The sequence below is a fragment of the Oncorhynchus masou genome, chromosome 17, assembly GCF_036934945.1.
Source record: "Oncorhynchus masou masou isolate Uvic2021 chromosome 17, UVic_Omas_1.1, whole genome shotgun sequence".
Taxonomy (NCBI): Eukaryota; Metazoa; Chordata; class Actinopteri; order Salmoniformes; family Salmonidae; genus Oncorhynchus; species Oncorhynchus masou.
This window is the reverse complement of record NC_088228.1, coordinates 12325857-12348163: the sequence shown is the minus strand read 5'-3', so window position 1 is coordinate 12348163 and position 22307 is coordinate 12325857. Positions and strand designations below refer to the sequence as shown.

The 22307-nt window shown below is 41.8% G+C and overlaps 1 protein-coding gene across 2 annotated transcripts in view; it reads right to left on the bottom strand.

Moving 5' to 3' along the window:
* Positions 1–2218: 2218 nt before the first annotated feature.
* The window catches only part of LOC135558498 (gelsolin-like), a 32573-nt gene continuing 12484 nt past the window's right edge, over positions 2219–22307 (bottom strand). For both annotated transcript variants that reach the window (XM_064992339.1, XM_064992338.1), the window contains exons 3-17: positions 18150–18304; positions 16211–16372; positions 15664–15813; positions 11417–11506; positions 10972–11104; positions 10713–10801; positions 10179–10394; positions 9184–9317; positions 8288–8378; positions 7591–7761; positions 7255–7429; positions 6214–6329; positions 5937–6014; positions 5755–5815; positions 2219–2851 (exon numbers count right to left, since the gene is read on the bottom strand). In XM_064992339.1, coding sequence (XP_064848411.1) covers positions 2691–2851; positions 5755–5815; positions 5937–6014; positions 6214–6329; positions 7255–7429; positions 7591–7761; positions 8288–8378; positions 9184–9317; positions 10179–10394; positions 10713–10801; positions 10972–11104; positions 11417–11506; positions 15664–15813; positions 16211–16372; positions 18150–18304 — 1982 coding nt within the window. In that variant the 3' untranslated portion in view covers positions 2219–2690. The remainder of the gene's footprint in view (positions 2852–5754; positions 5816–5936; positions 6015–6213; positions 6330–7254; positions 7430–7590; positions 7762–8287; positions 8379–9183; positions 9318–10178; positions 10395–10712; positions 10802–10971; positions 11105–11416; positions 11507–15663; positions 15814–16210; positions 16373–18149; positions 18305–22307) is intronic.

Here is a 22307-nt window from a genome sequence, read left to right as displayed (position 1 = left end):
TAGTAAGCTAGACGGCCACAAATATAACCATAGGAGAGACAAGAGCGTCATATTGAGTTAAAACACATGCACTTTTTAAATTACTCTGCCATTTTAAAAGTTATGTCCCCCTGTTCTTGACTTTTCATAAATAAGTCTAACACACTATCATTGTTAGAATCTTAATATCACAAACAGAATGTACTGTAATTTACACAGAGGCAAAGAAACAGAGTGGTGTGCATCTCGGAAAGCACAACTTGTTTGTCCTTGTCATCAATGGGCTGTTGCAGCAGATGATTTACACTCCTATCAGTTAAGAAGATTCAGCGCCAGTGCGCAAGCGATCAGCAACCCTGGGCAATTGAGGAGTGGACAAATATCGCCTGGTCCAACGAATCCCAGTTGCTGATGGCAGAGTCAGGATTTTACATTAGTCCATGGCCCCATCCTGCCTGGTTTCATCAGTACAGGCTGGTGGTGTACCGCTGTCCAATCTGCAGAAACTGCATGATGCCATTACGTCAACATGGACCATAATTCAAAACCGTTTTCCGACTTGTAGAATCCATGCCCCAAATCATTCAGATTGTTCTGGAGGGAAAAAGGAGTCCGACCCAGAACAAGATGGCTGTACCTAATAAACTGTGTGTATCCCTTTCATTTCCCACCCCCTCCCTACTGCTTTCTATGAATTCTATCTGATGGTGTATGCATGTAGACCAGTGCTTGTCTTGGACTGAAATAGGTGCCGGTACCATTAATATTTAGGTGCAGAAACTCCTTAATACTTTTGTGGTAATAATCTATAGGTGGTGCAGGAACTCAAGCAGAAGAACATTTGAGGTACCGATACTCAGTTCTGGTGAACTCCTGCCCAAGTCAAGTACTGTGCTTAGGTATAAATACAAATAATGTCCCATTTGGAACACTGACAAGTAGAGCATAAAAAATACTATTTTGGTAGGCCAGGCTCCCCAGTTTGGTGGGCCTGCGCCCACCCAGGCCCACCCGTGCTTATGTCCCTGGTGGCGGGAAAGAGCTGTCCATCAAAGCTCCCACAAGACTGTCTGATGAGCTGTTTGATGAAGGGCACATGTCAATCACACCATGCTGCACTGCTATCAGTGATTTATATATACACTAGATGACCAACAGAGGGCGCTGTTTTGAAGCCACCGCACCTCCGTCTTGGCACTCCCCCATCTTTGGAATAATATATTTTGGAAGCTATAAAAATGCATTTATTCATGTCTATATTTGTTCTATTATAGACATTTTAATGCATGTCATTAAATTATATTATCTGAGCTAAAAATTAATATAATTTTGTTACTGTCCCCCATATTTTTTTGTTTACATGTAATTTTTGCCTTGAAAAATGTAATTGAAATACTGTAGAATTCCATTCATTCCTATGGAGGACTGCTTATTCTGGGGAGTACCAATATGGCTGACCGATGGCTTCAAAGCCAGCAGCATACTACCCTGCATCCCACTGCTGGCTTTCTTCTGAAGCTAAGCAGGGTTGGTCCTGGTTTGTCACTGGATGGGTGACCAGATGCTGCTGGAAGTGGTGTTGGAGGGCCAGTAGGGATCACCTTTTCTTCTGGTCAAAAATAAATAAATCCCAATGCCTCAGGGCAGTGATTGGGGACATTGTCCTGTGTAGGGTGCCATCTTTCGGATGGGACGTTAAATGGGTGTCCTGATTCTCTGTGGTCACTAAAGATCCCAAGGCAATTATTGTAGGGGTGTTAACCTTGGTGTCCTGGCTAAATTCCCAATCTGGCCTTCATACCATCACGGCCACCCAATCATCCTCAGCTTACAATTGTCTCATTTTTTTCTCTGTAACTATTCCCCAGGTTGTTGCTGTAAATGAGAATGTGTTCTCAGTCAACTTACCTGGTAAAATAAGGGTAAAATAAAAAAACAATACATAGCATTAGCAATCCAGGGTTTATATTAATCATTGACTGTCACTGTAGATCTAAAGGTGGGAAGAAGGAAGGCAACTCTGCCTCGCGAGGTGGTGTGTAAAAAGATAACATCCTCTTGAGGGAGTCTTCCGTTGTTGAAGTACTGTGGCTTTCTGTTCTCAGTTTTTTCCACTATTTGCCTAACTTCAGAGGAAAGATACATGTTACATGGAAGAGGTTGTGCTGATGTTAAAAGTATGATACCTCTGCTGTCGTTCCTATCCACCTGTCAACATAGACAATATAGGCTACCAACGTGTTCTCATGTCTAGAGTTTCTCTAGAAATACTAGGAATTTATTGAAAAAGCCATCCATAATACCATTTCAGAATCATCGAAAGTAATGTAAAAAAAGAAGAGCAGACATATTTCTCCGGCAGAGATATCCTGTTAAAATGCAGCATGCTTTCAAATGAGACCTCAGTCTCAATGGTAATCACATATCATGACTTCACAAAGTATAACAAAATACCTGTTGGATTCAATAGACTAATGGAATAAACAGGCTCCAAAAGATAAGGTTTTTCTCTGCTCCAACAGCAGATAAAAAAGGCATGCTAGGTGAATGTTTCGTATCAGTCTAAAAGAGACAACGTTATGGCATAAAAACAAGTCTAATTAAAATAGCAGTCCAGGGTGTTATACTGGTACTCTGATCCAAGGAGCAGGGCGGGGGAATGACATGCGTATGTGTAAGTGCCAGATAGGTAAGGGGGTGGAGTTTGGCATTTAGAAGCGGGCATGGATTATCTTCAGAGGGTCTGTTTCCCACATTTTGGGGTCCCACGCCTGGAACCAGCCAGTGAAGGTTGGGGGTTCAGCCCCCTGTTTGATGGTGGTGATGGACAGTCCTCTGCGTCCAGAGGGGTCTGAGTCCACATAGTCCTTAGCTAGAGAGGGAGGGAGACATTAACATTAACAATGTCTACACTGTATTTCTGATCAATTTGATGTTATTTTAATGGACAAGAAATGTGCTTTTCTTTCAAAAACAAGGACATTTCTAAGTGACCCCAAACTTTTGAACGGTAGTGTGTGTGTGTATATATATATATACACAGTGGGGGGAAAAACTATCTAGTCAGCCACCAATTGTGCATGTTCTCCCACTTAAAAAGATGAGAGAGGCCTGTAATTTTTATCATAGGTACACTTCAACTATGACAGACAAAATGAGAAAAAAAATCCAGAAAATCACATTGTAGGATTTTTTAATGAATTTATTTGCAAATTATGGTGGAAAATAAGTATTTGGTCAAAAACAAAAGTTTATCTCAATACTTTGTTATATACCCTTTGTTGGCAATGACAGAGGTCAGACTTTTTCTGTAACTCTTCACAAGGTTTTCACACACTGTTGCTGGTATTTTGGCCCATTCCTCCATGCAGATCTCCTATAGAGCAGTGATGTTTTGGGGCTGTTGCTGGGCAACACGGACTTTCAACTCCCTCCAAAGATTTTCTATGGGGTTGAGATCTGGAGACTGGCTAGGCCACTCCAGGACCTTGAAATGCTTCTTACGAAGCCACTCCTTCGTTGCCCGGGCGGTGTGTTTGGGATCATTGTCATGCTGAAAGACCCAGCCACGTTTCATCTTCAATGCCCTTGCTGATGGAGGGAGGTTTTCACTCAAAATCTCACGATACATGGCCCCATTCATTCTTTCCTTTACACGGATCAGTCGTCCTGGTCCCTTTGCAGAAAAACAGCCCCAAAGCATGCGGTTTCCACCCCCATGCTTCACAGCAGGTATGGTGTTCTTTGGATGCAACTCAGCATTCTTTGTCCTCCAAACACGATGAGTTGAGTTTTTACCAAAAAGTTATATTTTGGTTTCATTTGACCATATGACATTCTCCCAATCTTCTTCTGGATCATCCAAATGCTCTCTAGCAAACTTCAGATGGGCCTGGACATGTACTGGCTTAAGCAGGGGGACACGTCTGGCACTGCAGGATTTGAGTCCCTGGCGGCGTAGTGTGTTACTGATGGTAGGCTTTGTTACTTTGGTCCCAGCTCTCTGCAGGTCATTCACTAGGTCCCCCCGTGTGGTTCTGGAATTTTTGCTCACCGTTCTTGTGATCATTTTAACACCACGGGGTGAGATCTTGCGTGGAGCCCCAGATCGAGGGATATTATCAGTGGTCTTGTATGTCTTCCATTTCCTAATAACTGATCCCACAGTTGATTTCTTCAAACCTAGCTGCTTACCTATTGCAGATTCAGTCTTCCCTGCCTGGTGCCGGTCTACAATTTTGTTTCTGGTGTCCTTTGACAGCTCTTGTGGACAGGTGTCTTTTATACTGATAACAAGTTCAAACAGGTGCAATTAATACAGGTAATGAGTGGAGGACAGAGGAGCCTCTTAAAGAAGAAGTTGCATGTCTGTGAGAGCCAGAAATCTTGCTTGTTTGTAGATGACCAAAAACTTATTTTCCACCATAATTTGCAAATAAATAAATAAAAAATCCTACAATGTGATTTTCTGGATTTCTTTTTTTCATTTTGTCTGTCATAGTTGAAGTGTACCTATGATGAAAATTACAGGCCTCTCATCTTTTTAAGTGGGAGAACTTGCACAATTGGTGGCTGACTAAATGCTTTTTTGCCCCACTATATATATATGACACACCTACTCATTCAATGGTTTTACTTTATTTGTACTATTTTCTACATTGTAGAATAATGGTGAAGACATCAAAACTATGAAATAACACATATGGAATCATGCAGTAACCAAACAAGTGTTAAACTAATCAAAAGATATTTTAGATTTGAGATTCTTCAATGTAGCCATTCTTTGACTTGATGACAGCTTTGGACACTCTTGGCATTCTCTCAACCAGCTTCATGAGGTAGTGACCTGGAATGCATTTCAATTAACAGATGTGTCTTGTTAAAAGTTAATTTGTGGAATTACTTTCCTTCTTAATGCGTTTGAGCCAATCAGTTGTGTTGTGACAAGTTGATGGTGGTATTTAAAAAACATGTATATATTTTACCTTTATTTAACTAGGCAAGTCAGTTAAGTTTACCTTTATTTTACTAGGCAAGTCAGTTAAGAACAAATTCTTATTTTCAATGGCAGCCTAGGAACAGTGGGTTAACTGCCTGTTCAGGGGCAGAATGACAGATTTGTACCTTGTCAGCTCGGGGATTCGAACTTGCAACCTTTCGGTTACTCGTCCAACGCTCTAACCACTAGGCTACCCTGCCACCCCTAGATAGCCCTATTTGATAAAATACCAAGTCCATATTATGGCAAGAGCAGCTCAAATAAGCAAAGAGAAATGACAGTCCATCATTACTTTAAGACACGAACGTCAATCATTGTGGAACATTTCAAGAACTTTAAAAGATTCTTCAAGTGCAGTCGCAAAAACCATCAAGCGCTCTGATGAAACTGGCTCTCATGAGGACCGCCACATGAAAGGAAGACCCAGAATTCCCTCTGCTGCAGATGATAAATTGGTGGCTACTTTGAAGAATCTAAAATCTTAAATATATTTTGATTTGTTTAACACTTCTTTGGTTACTACACAATAATATATGTGTTATATCATAGTGTTTATGTATTCACTGTTATTCTATAATGTAGAAAATAGTCAAATAAAGAAAAACCCTTGAATGAGTATGTCTGTCCAAACCTTTGACTGGTACTGTATATAAAGGTCCTTGTTTGATTATATAGATACAGTTAGAGCTCATGTTCTCCTTAATCAGTTGTGGCCCCAGTCTTCGTCCTGGGTAGGGGCCACTGTGAACATTTGTTTCCCTGCGTGTTTGTCCTACCTATTTTGGGTGCTCCAGTTCTCTCTTCTGCATTTGCTTCATTGCCAATCCAGAGGAAGATCTGGCGGGAGTCCAGAAATGCTGTGAGCTTATAGACCTTCAGATTCACTCTGCATTGTATTTTTAGAGCAGAAGATGAACATGCTTGTGTATTATGATATGGATGGGGGAGCTTCTCTCACCTGGTCCCAGGTGTCCAGCAACATGACATCATCAGTGGCCAGGTCAGTCTGTTGGAAGTCTCCAGGAACCTCTTCCACCTGATGATTGGAGTATTACAATATGTTACAGCACTTTGGAACATGGGCACATTTGACTTTTACATTGTACTTTGTATTACCTATGCCTTTTTCTCTCCTCCTGAGTGACACTGAATTCCCCATTGGGGATGAACTGAGAATATATCTATCCAAGAGAGTTAGTTATGTTAGACACACTCAACAACAATCCATCACTTACACTGAGGCATCCGGTCTTGTTGGAGCAGCCAAACAGGCGTGGAGGTTTGACCATGTTCTGCAGACTCTTGGAAGTCTGGTACTCCTTCTTCCCTCCCAGGGCAGACCAGAACGCAGCTAGGACAGAAAAGACCAGCATGGATTATTCTGGATTATTATTCAATAGAGTGTTTTGTTGTGATTTGTCAGGATGTGTGATGTTATCTCTTTTCTGTCTTATTTAGGGGCACATTTCAATTGTCTAAAGTTGTTTTCTCTCCATGTAACCTTTCCTTCATCAACACTCATCTGAAAAAGTTGCTTTCCCATATCCTGTGATTTCAGGCTGTAGATGAAGGATAAGACAAGAAGAAGAAGCCACAGTTGACTATTGAGATGCACCCCATGTCATACTATTGAGATGCACCCCATGTCATACTATTGATGATGTCATACTATTGAGATGCACCCCATGTCATACTATTGAGATGATGTCATACTATTGAGATGCCCATGTCATACTATTGAGATGCACCCCATGTCATGCTATTGAGATGCACCCCCCTTTATTTAACCAGGCAAGTCAGTTACATTCTTATTTTATTGAGTTAATGTTCACCCCATGTCATACTATTGAGATGCACCCCATGTCATGCTATTGAGATGCACCCCATGTCATACTATTGAGATGCACCCCATGTCATACTATTGAGATGCACCCCATGTCATACTATTGAGATGCACCCCATGTCATACTATTGAGATGCACCCCATGTCATGCTATTGAGATGCACCCCATGTCATACTATTGAGATGCACCCCATGTCATACTATTGAGATGCACCCCATGTCATACTATTGAGATGCACCCCATGTCATACTATTGAGATGCACCCCATGTCATACTATTGAGATGCACCCCATGTCATACTATTGAGATGCACCCCATGTCATACTATTGAGATGCACCCCATGTCATACTATTGAGATCCAGCCAAATTAATAATATTAAGATGCACCCCACTTAATACAATAAACCTGTAACACTAGATGGAATCCTTACCTGGCTCCTTGCCCTCAGTCACATTACTGCCACTGCCACCCAGGAAACCCACAACGTGCTTGGCAGCGGCCATTTCCTCCTCACTGGCACCCACCCCTCTCCACACAAACATGGCGGTGGGAGATTTGAGCACAAACACGTCATTGGTGTTCAGGAAGGAGGCAGAGGGCTCTACCTGAGAGAGAGAGGAGACAACGAGGTGCGCAGAAGTTGTTCAGTCATTTTGATGGTTTAGGCTAACAATTGCTAGACACTTAATCTTCCTCAAGCAATCACACACACAGGTACAAAGTGCGGTCCCACTTTGACACACATACACACACACGGAGAACTCACCTCTACAGCTCGTGTAGCGCGGGTGGAGGATTGACGAATGTGGAAGAGGCGGGTGCTGCCAGTACCCGACTGTCCTCCTTTACGGGACGTCCCTCCATTATGGACCATCATGGGCTTGCCCTGGAACAGGCTCATCAGGTGGGGGGGTTCCTGACCCTGGGTCACACGCACCTGGAGGGGAAAATGGACACTTAATGATAACTATGTAGAAGAAAAGCCATTCTAAAGTGACAGGTAATTCTGGTGATTTAATTTTAAAAAATTGCCAAAGATTGCTTTCCTTATTATAATATACTGTCATGATGGAACCTTATGTGTCAATATGGTAACCATTAAAATTGTACACACACTGGAAGTAAAACAAAGTGTGACTGCCCTCTGCTGGACAGTATAAAAAACTTTCCACACAACTATTCAGTCTATAAAGACAAAATCCACACGTGGTTCAATAATATGACCTCACTTGTGAGAGACTTAAATGACTGGACACCAATGCATCAGCTGCCCTTGCCAAAAGATCATCCATCATGCCATCGGCTTTATGAAGCACGATAAATGAAACCGCTTTGGCCTATTCACTTATAGTGCTTAGTCCAGTGACGAATCTAAATGTCACACCGTTGTACCTATTGCTCAGGTGTTTTTGGACTGTGAGTGTTGGGGACATGGGGATGAAATGGAGAGGATAGAGACCCACCTGAACAGGTGCTCCTCCCATAGAGTCATCCAGCTTCACCGTGAGGAAGGCAGAGGCTGCCAGCTCATCCTGGGTGCACTTCAGTCCCTGCCTGACACACACGCAGATACAGATTAATAAACACAAAAACACACACGTCAAGCCTACCTTATTGAGACCTTTCTACAGGTATCTAGCATGCACTACTACAAGTACGGAGTCAGTTTTGCCATGATTATTTCAGATACATCTTTCTTGATGAACTTAGACTAGGAGAACACATCTAAGGGTTTCAGAATATTCCAGAACAGGTTGGGGTAAGGTAAAATATCCCGTTGGTGTGATTTGTTATTAATGATGTCACGTTCACACACCGGGTTTCGATGTCATTTGCATTGACCAGGTGGAAAGATGCACAGTAGATGATAAGGTATGGTAGCCTAGTGGTTAGAGCATTAGGCCAGTAACTGCAAGGTTGTTGGATCAAACCGACAAGGTAAAAATATGTCGTCCCTGAGCAAGGCAGTTGTTCCCCGGGTGCCGAAGACAGGGATGTCAATCATGGCAGCCCCCCGCACCTCTCTGATTCAAAGGGGTTTGGTTAGATGCAGAATATACATTTCAGTTGTATAACTGACTAGGTATCCCCTTTCCTTGTAGATGATGTCATTTTAACTGTCTAGATGTAAATAAAGATGATGTCATTTTAACTGTCTAGGTGTAAATAAAGATGATGTCATTTTAACTGTCTAGATGTAAATAAAGATGATGTAATTTTAACTGTCTAGATGTAAATAAAGATGATGTCATTTTAACTGTCTAGGTGTAAATAAAGATGATGTCATTTTAACTGTCTAGGTGTAAATAAATGATGTCATGTTTATAGCATATTTGTGGATGATGTCATATGTACTGACCAGGTGTAGATGATGTGCTGCTCCCTGCCTCCCAGCCTGTAGCTGTAGAGGATGAGGTAACAGTCTCCTCCGTAGAACTGGCCATAAGAGGAGGGATCCACAGCCACCTTATCACCATCCTCAACACGCCAGATCTGAAACCAATAGTATAATTTTCCACATGTATGTTGCTGCCCTGATCTGTTTGAAAAGTGCCCAGCACCCTGAGTAACCCTTTGCTTCAAAATCTTGTATTTACCAGGGCTAGTTTTCCCAAAAGCATCTTAAAGGCCCAGTGCAGTCAAACACTTGATTTACCTGTGTTTTATATACAGTATATTTCCACACTATGAGGTAGAAGTAATACTGTGAAATTGTGAAAATTATGGTAATGATTATGCCCTTTAAGTGTAAAAGCTGTTTCAAAAGACTGCCTGAAATGTATGCCTGTTTTGGTGGGATGGAGTTTTGGCCTGCCTGGTGACCTATTAGAAAGAGAGTTCCAAACCTCTCTGCCAATAAAAGCTAGTTTTCAGTTTTCCCCTCCCTACTCAGACCAATTGAGAAATTGCTCTTTGCTAAGAATCTATTTTAATTGAAAACAATCACAGTAAGGTACTTCATTGTTACACAAAACAAAATGGCTGCATGGGACATTTAAGGCTAAGTTCATTGTTAGAACCTTAGTAGGAGAATTGTCAAATCTCCAAGCAGTTTCCCAAAACCAGCGTTATTAGCATTGCACTTTAAAAAGCTCGTAATCTAACGCCTGCCTCAGACCACTCTTAGAACAGCCAACTGCATCATTCGATTCTTTTTAGCCCTCCCGCATCACTTTATACAGACTTAGTTCAGTGGTCTGAAACATACGGGCAGTGAGCTACATCTGGTCCCCTCGCCAATTTAGTGCGGCACGTGGTTGTCTTTGTAAACATAAACAGCCAGACCCTGGGCAAAATTACTATGAGAACCCTCACTTAGTTATTTCCATTGTAGTCCAGTGTTGTGTGTTTTACCTGGACTTTGCCCTTGCCGTCGTCCACCATGTTGTGCTGGGCGGCCATGTTGTTGTTGGAGTGGAGGGTGGAGGCGTCGAAGGGCACTTGCTCCACCTTGGCGATGCGACCGATGCTGTAGGCCTTACTGGGACCCGTGGTCTGGTCCTTGTCCTTCCAGTCACTGAAGAACTGCTTGAACAGAGTGGTCTCGCCTCCTGCTGGTAGTACCTGGATCTGCAAGGCCGAAGAAAAAGGAAGAGTCAGTTGTTCTGTTGTTTACCATGAACCTCGATTCCCTCTCACATGCATTCCAATAGCCAATTGATAATCTAAATTTAGTAGTGTGGTTATGTGAGACTAGTTCACTATCAGTATTTGTTTTCAATTCATTATTGTTCAACATTTTTAGTAAAAAAAAATTTTAAAAAGTGGACATAGCTAACAACATTTTGAACATAGCCTAGTAGTGCCTGAGCAAGACCTAGCAAAGGTCAAAATGTTTTCATCCATGTTCATTTAAAAATGTTACTTCACATTATTCCATCAGCGTACCTGTGTCTTGTCGGAGTAGCCCTTCTCTTTGATGAACTGCTGGGCTGCTGACATGGCTGCTTTGCGCTCGGCTGCATTGGCCTTTGGTCCTGTGATGGAGGTAAGATAAAGTTGATTAATCATCAACACATCTCAACAATACTCTAAAAACTCACATATATGAATCACTTTTAACTGCATTCTATGTAAGAAATGTGTTGCATTGGCAACGTTTGATATCCTGGCAAGTGTTTAAAAACAGTGGCGAGGACTAGTCTACCTTTCCATACGAAGACGTTCTTGTCCACTCCGTTGTCCAGGATGTAGCACTCCTCAGCGCTCAGCATGGCCTGTTTGAAGGGGCTGGACGAGGCCACCACCGACGACTTCATAGAGCCAGAGGCATCGGAGATCTACAAAATACACCGAGATGAGATATCAATAAATACATACATTTATACTGTACATATATTGACAGTACTCCCTTGAAAAATAATTTGTTCTTCTCAAATGGATCCTTAAATAATATACACTAAATGTTATGAACAACTAAACACATAACGTCCTAGATTCACAATGCATGTGAATGAGCTTGAGAGATCAACAACGTGTGAGCACTGAGATGGACAACACCATTATCAAGAGAAGAGAACAATGAGATAGGAACAACAATTACAAATCATTATACTGATGTTGAACAACAAAGGTGCAGTAACATCAGTTACCATGTAGAGGGCACCCTTCTTCCTGTTGGAGGTGTCCACCTTCTCATCATCAGGGGTGCCAGGGGGGATACTGGGTTTGGGCCCCAGAGCCTAGGACAGATCCAAAATGGAGGATTAGCTTCATACAGAGACAGAGCAATGTCTGTCTGTCTGTCAGTCAGTCAGTCAGTCAGTCAGTCAGTCAGTCAGTCAGTCAGTCTCTCTCTCTCTCTCTCTCTCTCTCTCTTTTTGGCACAGAGCTGTCACAGAATGGTATCATCGTCACGTCCAACGATGGAATATTTGAATGTTATTTGGATACAGTAGGTGTGTAAGTACGAGTAACTTGCTTGTGTGTGTGTGTGTCGCTCTAATATCCAATAGTTCTTCCCGGCTGTATGTAATAAGAATTAAGATTCCCTTGGGTAACAATATATGAAATAATACCTAAAAAAAATAAAAATGACTGCATAGTTTCCTAAGGACTCGAAGCGAGGTGACCATCTCTGTCAGCGCCATCTTGTAGAAATTTGAGTTGGATTTGATATATGTGTGTGTGTGTGTGTGTGTGTGTGTGTGTGTGTGTGTGTGTGTGTGTGTGTGTGTGTGTGTGTGTGTGTGTGTGTGTGTGTGTGTGTGTGTGTGTGTGTGTGTGTGTGTGTGTGTGTGTGTGTGTGAACGTGTTTAACTATACTTGTGGGGACCAGAAGTCTCCACAAGAATAGTAAACAAGCAAACATTTGAACAACTGGGGTCAAATGCTATTTCTAGGGAGTTTAGGGTTAAGGTTATAATTAGTGTTAGTGTTAGAATTAGGGCTAGGCAGAGTTGTAGACTCAAGTTACATGACTTGGACTCGAGTCTGAATCGAGTCACAAATTTGATGACTCGAATTGATAGAAAATAAAATAATTTGGACTTGGAGCCCGTAGACATGGGAGTTGAATTGAATTGAGACTGATGACAAGAAAGTATCTGGCCAGGTTTTCAATTTTTTTGTCACTCATTTTGTGGATTATTCACACAGCCAGAGACAGTAACCGCTGCATCACCCTTGTAATACAAAATAACATGCACATTTGAACAGAGGGTGAAACACACCCTCGGCACTCTGATTGCACCAGCAAACTGTCAATCAACACAGGTCGGGAGAGCTGGAAAACAGATTGCTGATTTGCTGTACAGCTATAGGATCGGTTGCAGTGCAAACATGAATTTGGGGGGAGAGAGGATGGCCATAATGATACACAATGATGCCCCAAATCTGGTTTGGTGATCAATAATATTAACTGTATACTTTGCAAGCGCACCTGCAATGGGGCATCAATTACTGGCATAGGCCTAATGGTCTTCTGGCATGTAGACCTAACAATTTCTTGAAATTGATAATTTACTTATGAAGCTTTGCATTTGGAATTTGTTGTTAAAATGTATTCTTACTATTGCAAAGACTCTCGTCACTCACGCTGTCCAAACTCCCGCCAGTGGAGAGCGCTTTTTTTCTCTTGTTGAAATGTTTGCTGTTGCTTTCACACGTTTAAATTCACAGGCCCTATGTGATAAATCTATATTCCATTTAATACAAAAATAATTATTAGCATTTCATCATTCCATCCCGTACCATTAATTGCAACAGGTAGACATTTCTGTTTCATGTTTGATAGGCCTACGACACATTTTCATTTAGCCAACCATTTCTTACCCTGCTCTGAGTGGACGTGATGCCTATATTGTAGATGGACGTTCAAAAGAGTCATGAGGTAGAAGTTTGGTTTATTTTAGTTCTGCGTAATAGGAGCGCACTGTAGCACTGCTTTGGGGTCAGAACGTTGAATAAGATAAAATTATTGTTCCATGTATGCATGGTGTTGAAATATAATAAAAATAATTCCGTCTGATTAAGACAAATGTAACAATGGATATGGAAATAAATTGCCTTTTACAATGCAGAACCAGTTTATTAGTTTTAATTGCAATTATGGTCCTGGGGGCCAAGTGCTTCTATTATGTAGTAGGCCTACCTGCTTGAGCTCCTATTAGACAGAATCCATTTGGCTTTTCAGGGGAGGCTGAACAGTCTTGCACTCTACCAGTGTCCGTTAAGATAGGACAGGTTAAGCCTGATACAGAGGTTATATCTTTTGGGCTATTGCCGTGTATATTTGGTAAATCTACTTGTATATTTGGTATGAAATGACGCTTTCACCATTGGAACATCTGTAAATAAATCTACACTCTGAGCACGTCAACATACCTTGCCTTCTGCTGATGTCATGCCCTTACGACAGCTACAATATCCCTATTTTACATTGATATTGGCTGATAAAAATCACAAAGAGGGAGGGAGGGAGGGAGGGAGGGAGGGAGGGAGGGAGGGAGGGAGGGAGGGAGGGAGGGAGGGAGGGAGGGAGGGAGGGAGGGAGGGAGGGAGGGAGGGAGGGAGGGAGGGAGGGAGGGAGGGAGGGAGGGAGGTACTATTATCCTTAGCTTACCTTTCAGTAATGCATCTAATGTAGCCTTTCAACAACCTGACTCAAACACAGAGGAACGCTAGAAACTTGTTTTAGTTGCAAAATGGAACAGTTTGGACTACTGATTTCACCCTAGATTCCATTTTGCAACTAAAACAAATTTCTAGATCAGCCTGTGTTTGTTGTTGAAAGATGCTAGATCAGCCAGATGCTAGATCAGCTAGATGCTAGATCAGCCAGATTCTAGATCAGCTAGATGCTAGATCAGCCAGATGCTAGATCAGCTAGATGCTATATCAGCCAGTTGCTAGATCAGCTAGATGCTAGATCAGCCAGATGCTAGATCACCAGAGATCCAGATGCTAGATCATCAGATGCTAGATCAGATGCTAGATCAGCCAGATGCTAGATCAGCCAGATGCTAGATCAGCTAGATGCTATATCAGCCAGATGCTAGATCAGCCAGATGCTAGATCAGCCAGATGCTAGATCAGCCAGATGCTAGATCAGCCAGATGCTAGATCAGCCAGATGCTAGATCAGCCAGATGCTAGATCAGCTAGATGCTAGATCAGCCAGATGCTAGATCAGCCAGATGCTAGATCAGCTAGATGCTAGATCAGCCAGATGCTAGATCAGCTAGATGCTAGATCAGCTCGATGCTAGATCAGCTCAGATGCTAGATCAGCCAGATGCTAGATCAGCTAGATGCTAGATCAGCTAGATGCTATATCAGCCAGTTGCTAGATCAGCTAGATGCTAGATGCAGAAGATCAGCCAGATGCTAGATCAGCTAGATGCTAGATCAGCTCGATGCTAGATCAGCTCGATGCTAGATCAGCCAGATGCTAGATCAGCTAGATGCTAGATCAGCTCGATGCTAGATGCAAAAGTGTGCAGTGAATGTGTCACTGTCTGTCACCTTGATTACTCCAATATGTCTCTCGACCTGTGTACCTATGTTATAAACTTTCATTCATATGCTAGGTTGTAGCAACCTCATGATGGGTATAGGGAAAATTCCAGTATCATGTAGTAGCCTAAACCTATTGACGTTACATTGAACTGGGTGAATGGAATATCAATGAAAGTCATCCAATATGCTGTAATAGAAATAAGGCCATGAAAAAACATTTTTCTCTCTCTAATCTTAAACGACACCAACCGTGTGTGTGTGTGTGTGTGTGTATGTAATAATGATTTGGTGGATGCTTATATTAATCCTATTTCACACAAGTGTGTATTATACACATGTGAATTGGAAGTGTGTTTTTTACATATCCTAACGCTCCCTGAGACACCGTCGGAGAGTGGGGTCACGGCCAGGGTCAGCCATTATAAATGGCGAGCCTGTGTAACCGATGAGAAATGGCTAGCTAGTTAGTGGTGGTGCGCGCTAATAGCGTTTCAATCGGTGACGTCACTCGCTCTGAGACCTTGAAGTAGTTGTTCCCCTTGCTCTGTAAGGCTTTTGTGGCGCGATGGGTAACGATGCTTCGTGGGTGTCTGCTGTAGATGTGTGCAGAGGGTCTCTGGTTCGAGCCCAGGTAGGGGTGAAGAGAGGGACGGAAGCTATACTGTTACACCTGGAGTTAAGTGCCTTGCTCAAGGGTACATCGACAAATTTTTCACATTTTCAAACTAGCGACCTTTCGATTACTGGCACAACACTCTAACATCTAGGCTACCTGCCGCCACGGTGTGTGTGTGTGTGTGTGTGTGTGTGTGTGTGTGTGTGTGTGTGTGTGTGTGTGTGTGCGCGCGTGCGTGCGTGTGTGTGTGTATCCCTATCCCTCACCTCAGTGAGTTCCTGTGGCTCAGCACCATCCTCCACCATGTGGAGCTTGGCCCTGCCGTTCCTCTCGTTGTCCCTGATGTCGATGGCCACCTGGGAGGCCTTCAGTCTCTCGAAGCGGTTACACTCACTGCCACACCACTGGTAGATATCCTGAAGAAGAGGTGGAAAAGAAATACAAGACATAAAGTGTTTAGGTTTCCAGTGGTACCATGTAGGTACAGATATTACTGTCCGTTCGGTGACGAAGGCCTCTATACGTGTACTGATATTCCATTTCAGGTGTATATTATTTTTACTTTTCATGTTACTTAGCCAAAAGCCCTTTAGGCTTGTAGGGAAAAATCTTTACTTAAGATGCATAGCTTAACATTTTATTCAAATATATCATTGAGGTCCATGCATGATTATGATGTGAGATACTGCACCTATAAGTTTTCATGTTACTTAGCTCGTAGCCCTGATTCCAGATTACAGTTTTCCAATACTATAGCCTACATATACACAGGCCAGATCTACATTTCACCTGTACTGTAGTGAAGAGTTTTACCTTGCCCAGGTCCACGATAAAGCAGTCTCCCTGGTTGAAGCTGGCCCAGGACAGTACCACCTCCGTGGCCCGGATGGTCCGCCTCCCCTTGATGTGCAACAAGCGCTTCACGCTCATGTCATTGGTCACAACGTGCTGGAAGCCTGAAGCCACGCCCCCTTGCTGTGATAGGAGGGGTCAAATAATGTCAAAGAGTAACGATGAGGCTTGTTCGGTGGTGCGCAATGTTTGAAACCTTGCAGCTTGAAATGTATTACATAAAACTTGCATTATTCCCTATTCGACAAGACAGAGAATAATTTATGTTCTACACTACAGATTTCTACCCTAATGTGCTGTCAGCTGAGCCTTCCTGGTAAGCCGCCACACAAAAACATGCATATGGAGGTTAGAGGGAAATATTGAATCATGATAAAAGTTGGCAAACCATTGATATCACTGTCCAAACTTCAATTCAACTCAAACAATTTGTCCATTGGTTTGGGGAAAAAACATTGGCAAATCCTGGTTCTGCTTTTCCTCTCAAGGGCGTACAAAGTGTGTTCCCATGTGATTATGAAAATTCCCCAAATGAGAAACAGATCTACTCTGAGGGAGAGAGTTCTCCTGAGAAAGACAGATAACTTTCCATGGCAGAGAAGCAGCTTTGTTTATTTTCATGGAAAGAATGTTTTATGTCTACAGGGTAATGAAGCTTTCATATAATGAGCCCTAGCTTGGTACCCTGTTCCCCTCTCCCTCTTTTCTCACCCCTCCCACCCTCTCTCTCTTTCCCCTCTCTCTCAATGTCCAGATGCTTTTTTATCAGCGTCTGTGTTTTGAGGTGGTGGTGGGGAGGGGGTAAATGTGGTGTCGTAGTGAAATGAGGATTTCTCATTAATTCATTTCTCATCTTCCCCTTTTCCCTCTTTGTTCTGCTCCCTCATAATCCACATCTCTTTCTTTCTCCCTCTCTCTATTTTTCTCTCTCAGGGACACTGTGTGTAACTCTACAATAAAAGGAAGATAGTTTCCACAAACCGAACATTTCAAAATGGTAAACAGAACTGGGTTAATTACTGCCATCTAAACCAAGGTCTGAGGTTTTTCTGGAAATGTAAAAAGATGGTGAGAGAAACAGCAAAGGGTAAACTCTCAAATCCCACAGTTGTTGTATTTATAAGGATTTCAAAATGGCTGCCGTTGACATGCTGGTTGCAGTGACTATAGTGCCTGTCACACCTTTGGATGTAAACATGACAAAGGCTAAGAGGAATGAATGTTAATGTCTATGAACTTCAGACTCATTCACTTCATTGCAAAGTTTATGGGATGTCGCTAATGATTAAACCAGTGGTTTTTAGTGACATCCCAGTGACGTCCAAACCGTATCCACTTTTTCTATCCAGTTTTTTCAATATTTTCTATATCTTATTTGGGGATCAGTAATAATGCCTTAATCCTGCTGACCTTATACTGATAGAGTACGTCAATGGATGTCCAAAGAGTATTCCTTCCTATTGCCCAACGCATTGCCACAAACAGGAGCGGTTGTAACAGAGATGTTGCAGATGGCTACGACCAACCCCTCTTGCCTCAACTGTTACCTTTCTAATGCAACACAAACCCTTACATTTCTAATGCACAATAAACCACTTCCTTACCAACCCAGGGTATCCCAAACTCGGTCCTGCCCCCCTAGGTGCCCGTTTAGGTTTTTGACCTCGCACTACACAGCTGATTGAAATAATTACAGCTTGATGATGAATTGGTTATTTGAATCAGCTAGTGCTAGGGTAAAAAACTAAATGTGCACCCAGAGGGTGCCCCAGGACCGAGTTTGGGAAACCCTGAACCCACTGCTCTTGTTCAAAGTGTCATTAGTGGATGATTAATTGGAATTTAAAAAACAAATCACTTCCCACTCTACATCTTTCAGCTGTTAGCAGAAGAAGCTGACCTTGTATTTGATGCCAGACTTAAAGTAGCCCAAGAAGGTGATGGACTCGTTGTTCTGGACCTCTCTGAACTGGACCGGCCCTCCGCCCAGGAAGTCATCCAGCTGGGTGGCAAAGATGGCCGCCGCTCCTCGCTCATCCTGAGAACACTCATCCCCTGGAGGAAAGAGAGGAGAGAAAGTTAGAAATCATCCACAGAGAAATTGCTAAAACTTGTTTTGACCAATAGCGGTTAAGTATTGCCTTTCCAGGCCTTTATTCAAACTGTTGAATATGGTATAGGTGACTGCCTGTTTTGGTTATAGCAAACTTCTTTTGTAATTACAGCACACCAAGTTTACTAGTGAAAGTCTACAAGCCGCTTGCACATTCTTCACATTTTCCTGCCTTAAAATTAAATAGGGAAAAAAGGGACAAAATGTGATTTATTTCGTACTTATCTTCACTACCTACTCCACATTTTCAAAGTGAAAGCAAAAAAATAAAAAACTAACATGCATTGATTGCGTTTGTCTTCACACCCCAGAGTTATTACTTGGTGGAAGCACCTTCGGCAGCCAATACAGCTGGGAATCATTTGGAATCAGATTCAGCCAACTTTGCACAACTCTCAGGGCAACATACAGTGGCTTCAGAAAGTATTCACGCCCCTTGATTTTTTGTCCCACATTTTGTCATGTTACAGCCTGAACTTAAAATTGATTAAATGTAGATGTTGTGTCACTGGCCTACACACAATACGGCATCAGGTGAAAGTGGAATAATGTTTTTAGAAATGTTTATAAATTAATTACAAATGAAAAGCTGAAACGTTTTGACTCAATAAGTATTCAATCCCTTTGTTATGGCAAGCCTAAATAAGTTCAGGAGTAGAAATATGCTTAGCAAGTCACATAGTAAGTTGCAGGGACACACCCTGTGTGCATTAATAGTGTTGAACATGATTTTTGAATGACTACCACATCTGTGTACCCCACACATACAATGGTGTGTCAATACACCCAGTCACGATGAAGATAGAGGTGTCAGTTGCCAGAGAGGAAGGAAACCGCTCAGGAATTTCACCATGAGGCCAATGGTGACTTTAAAACAGTTACAGAGTTTGATGGCTGTGATAAAAGAAAACCGAGGATGAATCAACAACCTTGTAGTTAATCAACAATACTAACCTAAATGACAGAGTGAAAAGGAAGCCTGTAAAGAATAAATAATTCCAAAACATGCATTCTGTTTGCAATAAGGCACTAAAGAAAAACTGCCCTGAAAAAGTCCTGAATACAAAGAGTTATGTTTGGGCCAAATCCAATACAACACATCACTGAGTACCACTGTCCACCAAGCATGGTGGTGGCTGTATCATGTTATGGGTATGCTTTTCATTGGCAAGAACTAGGGAGTTATTTAGGATAAAAATAAACTAATAGAGCTAAGCGCAGGCAAAATTCTAGAGAAAATCCTGGTTCAGTCTGCTATCCAACAGACACCAAGAGACAAATTCCTATTTCAGCAGGACAATAACCTAAAATGCAAAAGGCCAAATATGTAACCCTTTTCAGGAAGCTAGGCGTATGTCGCACGTCACTACACAGGAATCAAATCAAATGTATTTATAAAGCCCTTTTTACATCAGCAGATGTCACAAAGTGCTTATACAGAAACCCAGTCTAAAACCCCAAACAGCAAGCAATGCAGATGTAGAAGCACAGTGGCTAGGAAAAACTCCCTAGAAAGACAGGATCCTAGGAAGAAACCTAAAGAGGAGCCAGGCTCTGAGGGGTTGCCAGTCCTCTTCTGGCTGTGCCGGGTGGAGATTATAAGAGTACATGGCCATTTAGGCCAGATCGTTCTTCAAGATATTCAAATGTTCACAGATGACCAGCAGTGTCAAATAATAATCACAGTGGTTGTAGAGGTGGCAACAGGTCAGCACCTCAGGAGAAAATGTCAGTTGACTTTTCATAGCTGAGCATTCAGAGGTCAGGAGAGGCATTTGAACGTTTTGTTCATTCTTTTGCGGGTTTTGTTGTTGTTGCCGAAATGCCTTCTTAAACGTGAACATTCAAGTGCCCCAATAATAAACTGCCATCTGTAAACATGAATACAATTGTTCAATTACAAGCCTCGTTGGTTGAGCCACAGAAAAAGACAGGAACCTTCCCGTTAGCCACGATTGGCTGGGATATTGGATGCCAAGAGATGAGTTCGGATAAGTCTGACCGGTAGCATGGTTCCCTATAACAAGCTGCTCAGTATGTTTAGATAATCTTTGCTAATGCATTTAAAAATATATATATATATAACCATGGAGAACTTCAAAAGTGTTGCTACTGCTCTCAACAACATTGCTGCACAGAATTTAGCAGACGCTATCGACAAAGATCAGTGGGAAAAATTGCGATGGACTACTTTCTACACACGGTCAGTGTGAACCGGAGTGATTTAACACAACGGGCCAAACAAGCAGTAGTTACAAACAAAACGGAAACAACACGGGACGTCTTACTTAGTTCAAGTGGTTCAGTCCGCCGTGAAGCGTTCATCCATGTATACGGGTAAAAGTCTAGCTACATTTTCAGATATTATGCATATCGAATTTAGTCAGAAAGTCGTTTTCATTGCAAGTTAAAGAGTACTGTTAGCTCGCTAGCGAACGTTAGCTTCCTGGCTCGCTAGCTAACATTACTTGTATGATCTGTGTTGTCTGTGTAATATTATTTGTATCTCAGAGAGCCATTTACCATGCTAATTATAGCCTAATGTTAGTTAGCTAGATAACATTGAACCGAGTTGGTTAGCTTTAGCTACCTGCAGATTCATATTAATGCATTTCATGCATGGTGGCTAGTTATGACAATCCGTTTGTACTGTATGGGTTGGGATTATGGTTCATATTTTAGCTAGCTAGCTTCATGTCTAAACAAGATACTCCACTTCGCCAGATGATTACATGACCCATCAAGTTAGGTAGGTGTGTCTGTGGGTGATTACGGCCTTCTATTGTATTTCATGAACATGTGTACATGTCTAGACAATAGTGAACCACCCACTTAGCCAGATGTGGCTGGGGTGTGGTTATAACATTTCTTTCACATGACCCATCAATTTAGACATGTGTGTCTGGGTCAGCATCATCTAATAATTTAAACACTTTCTATTTTTGACATTGCTACTATGCAAGAAACCATTTCACTCTACCGTTTACACCTTCTGTATCCTGTGCAAGTGACAAGTCAACTTTGATTGTATTTGATATAGTGTGTGTTTACCAGAGATGGTAATGTGAAGAACAACATGACCTGCACCAAAGTCAGATTAGGATAAAGGCCAAGAACTAGATAAAGTGTATTTTTACCTGGAGTTGTTCCCTTATTATAGGCTCCAATTTTCCCAAATTTTAGTCTTGAAATCTTTGTTCACTGCACTACCTTACTCCATTTGTTTAGCACATGTCTTCACATGTGAATCCTTGAAGAGATGGGTGGGGCTAAGGCTTAAGAGCGTGTGAACAATGCTGAATAAGTATATTCAAGGGACATTCTCAAAAGTGGGGTTACAAGTTTATAAACTTTCAAAGCAGAATTAGTTCCCATCCCACTGCAGTGTATGATTTTGTAGCTCTGTGTCTCTACTTTTATCCAATGTAAAAAACACTTTCTAATTTTGCAACATAAGAACAAATCGAGGTGGTCGGTCACATATACAATGAATTTGCTTATCAACGACTTTGAATGTTCCTGAGTGGCCTAGTAATGGCAATACTTGAAAATGGCTGTCTAGCAATGATCAACCACCAACTTGACAGAGCTTGAAGAATTTGTTAAATAATGATGTGCAAATAATGTACAATCCAGGTGTGCAAAGCTCTTAGAGACTTACCCAGAAAGTCTCACAGGTGTAATCACTGCCAAAGGTGATTCTAACATGTATTAACTCAGTAGTGTGAATACTTATGTAAATGAGATAATTCTATATTTCATTTTCAATCAATTTGCTTAAATTTCTAAAAACATATTTTCACTTTTTCATTATTGGCTGTTGTGTGTAGATGCGGGCAAAAACATCTAAATGTAATCTCTTTTGAATTCAGGCTGTAACACAACAAAATGTTGTTGAAATTTCATTGAAATAAGGTGATTCAACCAATCTGTGCCTAGTTGTAA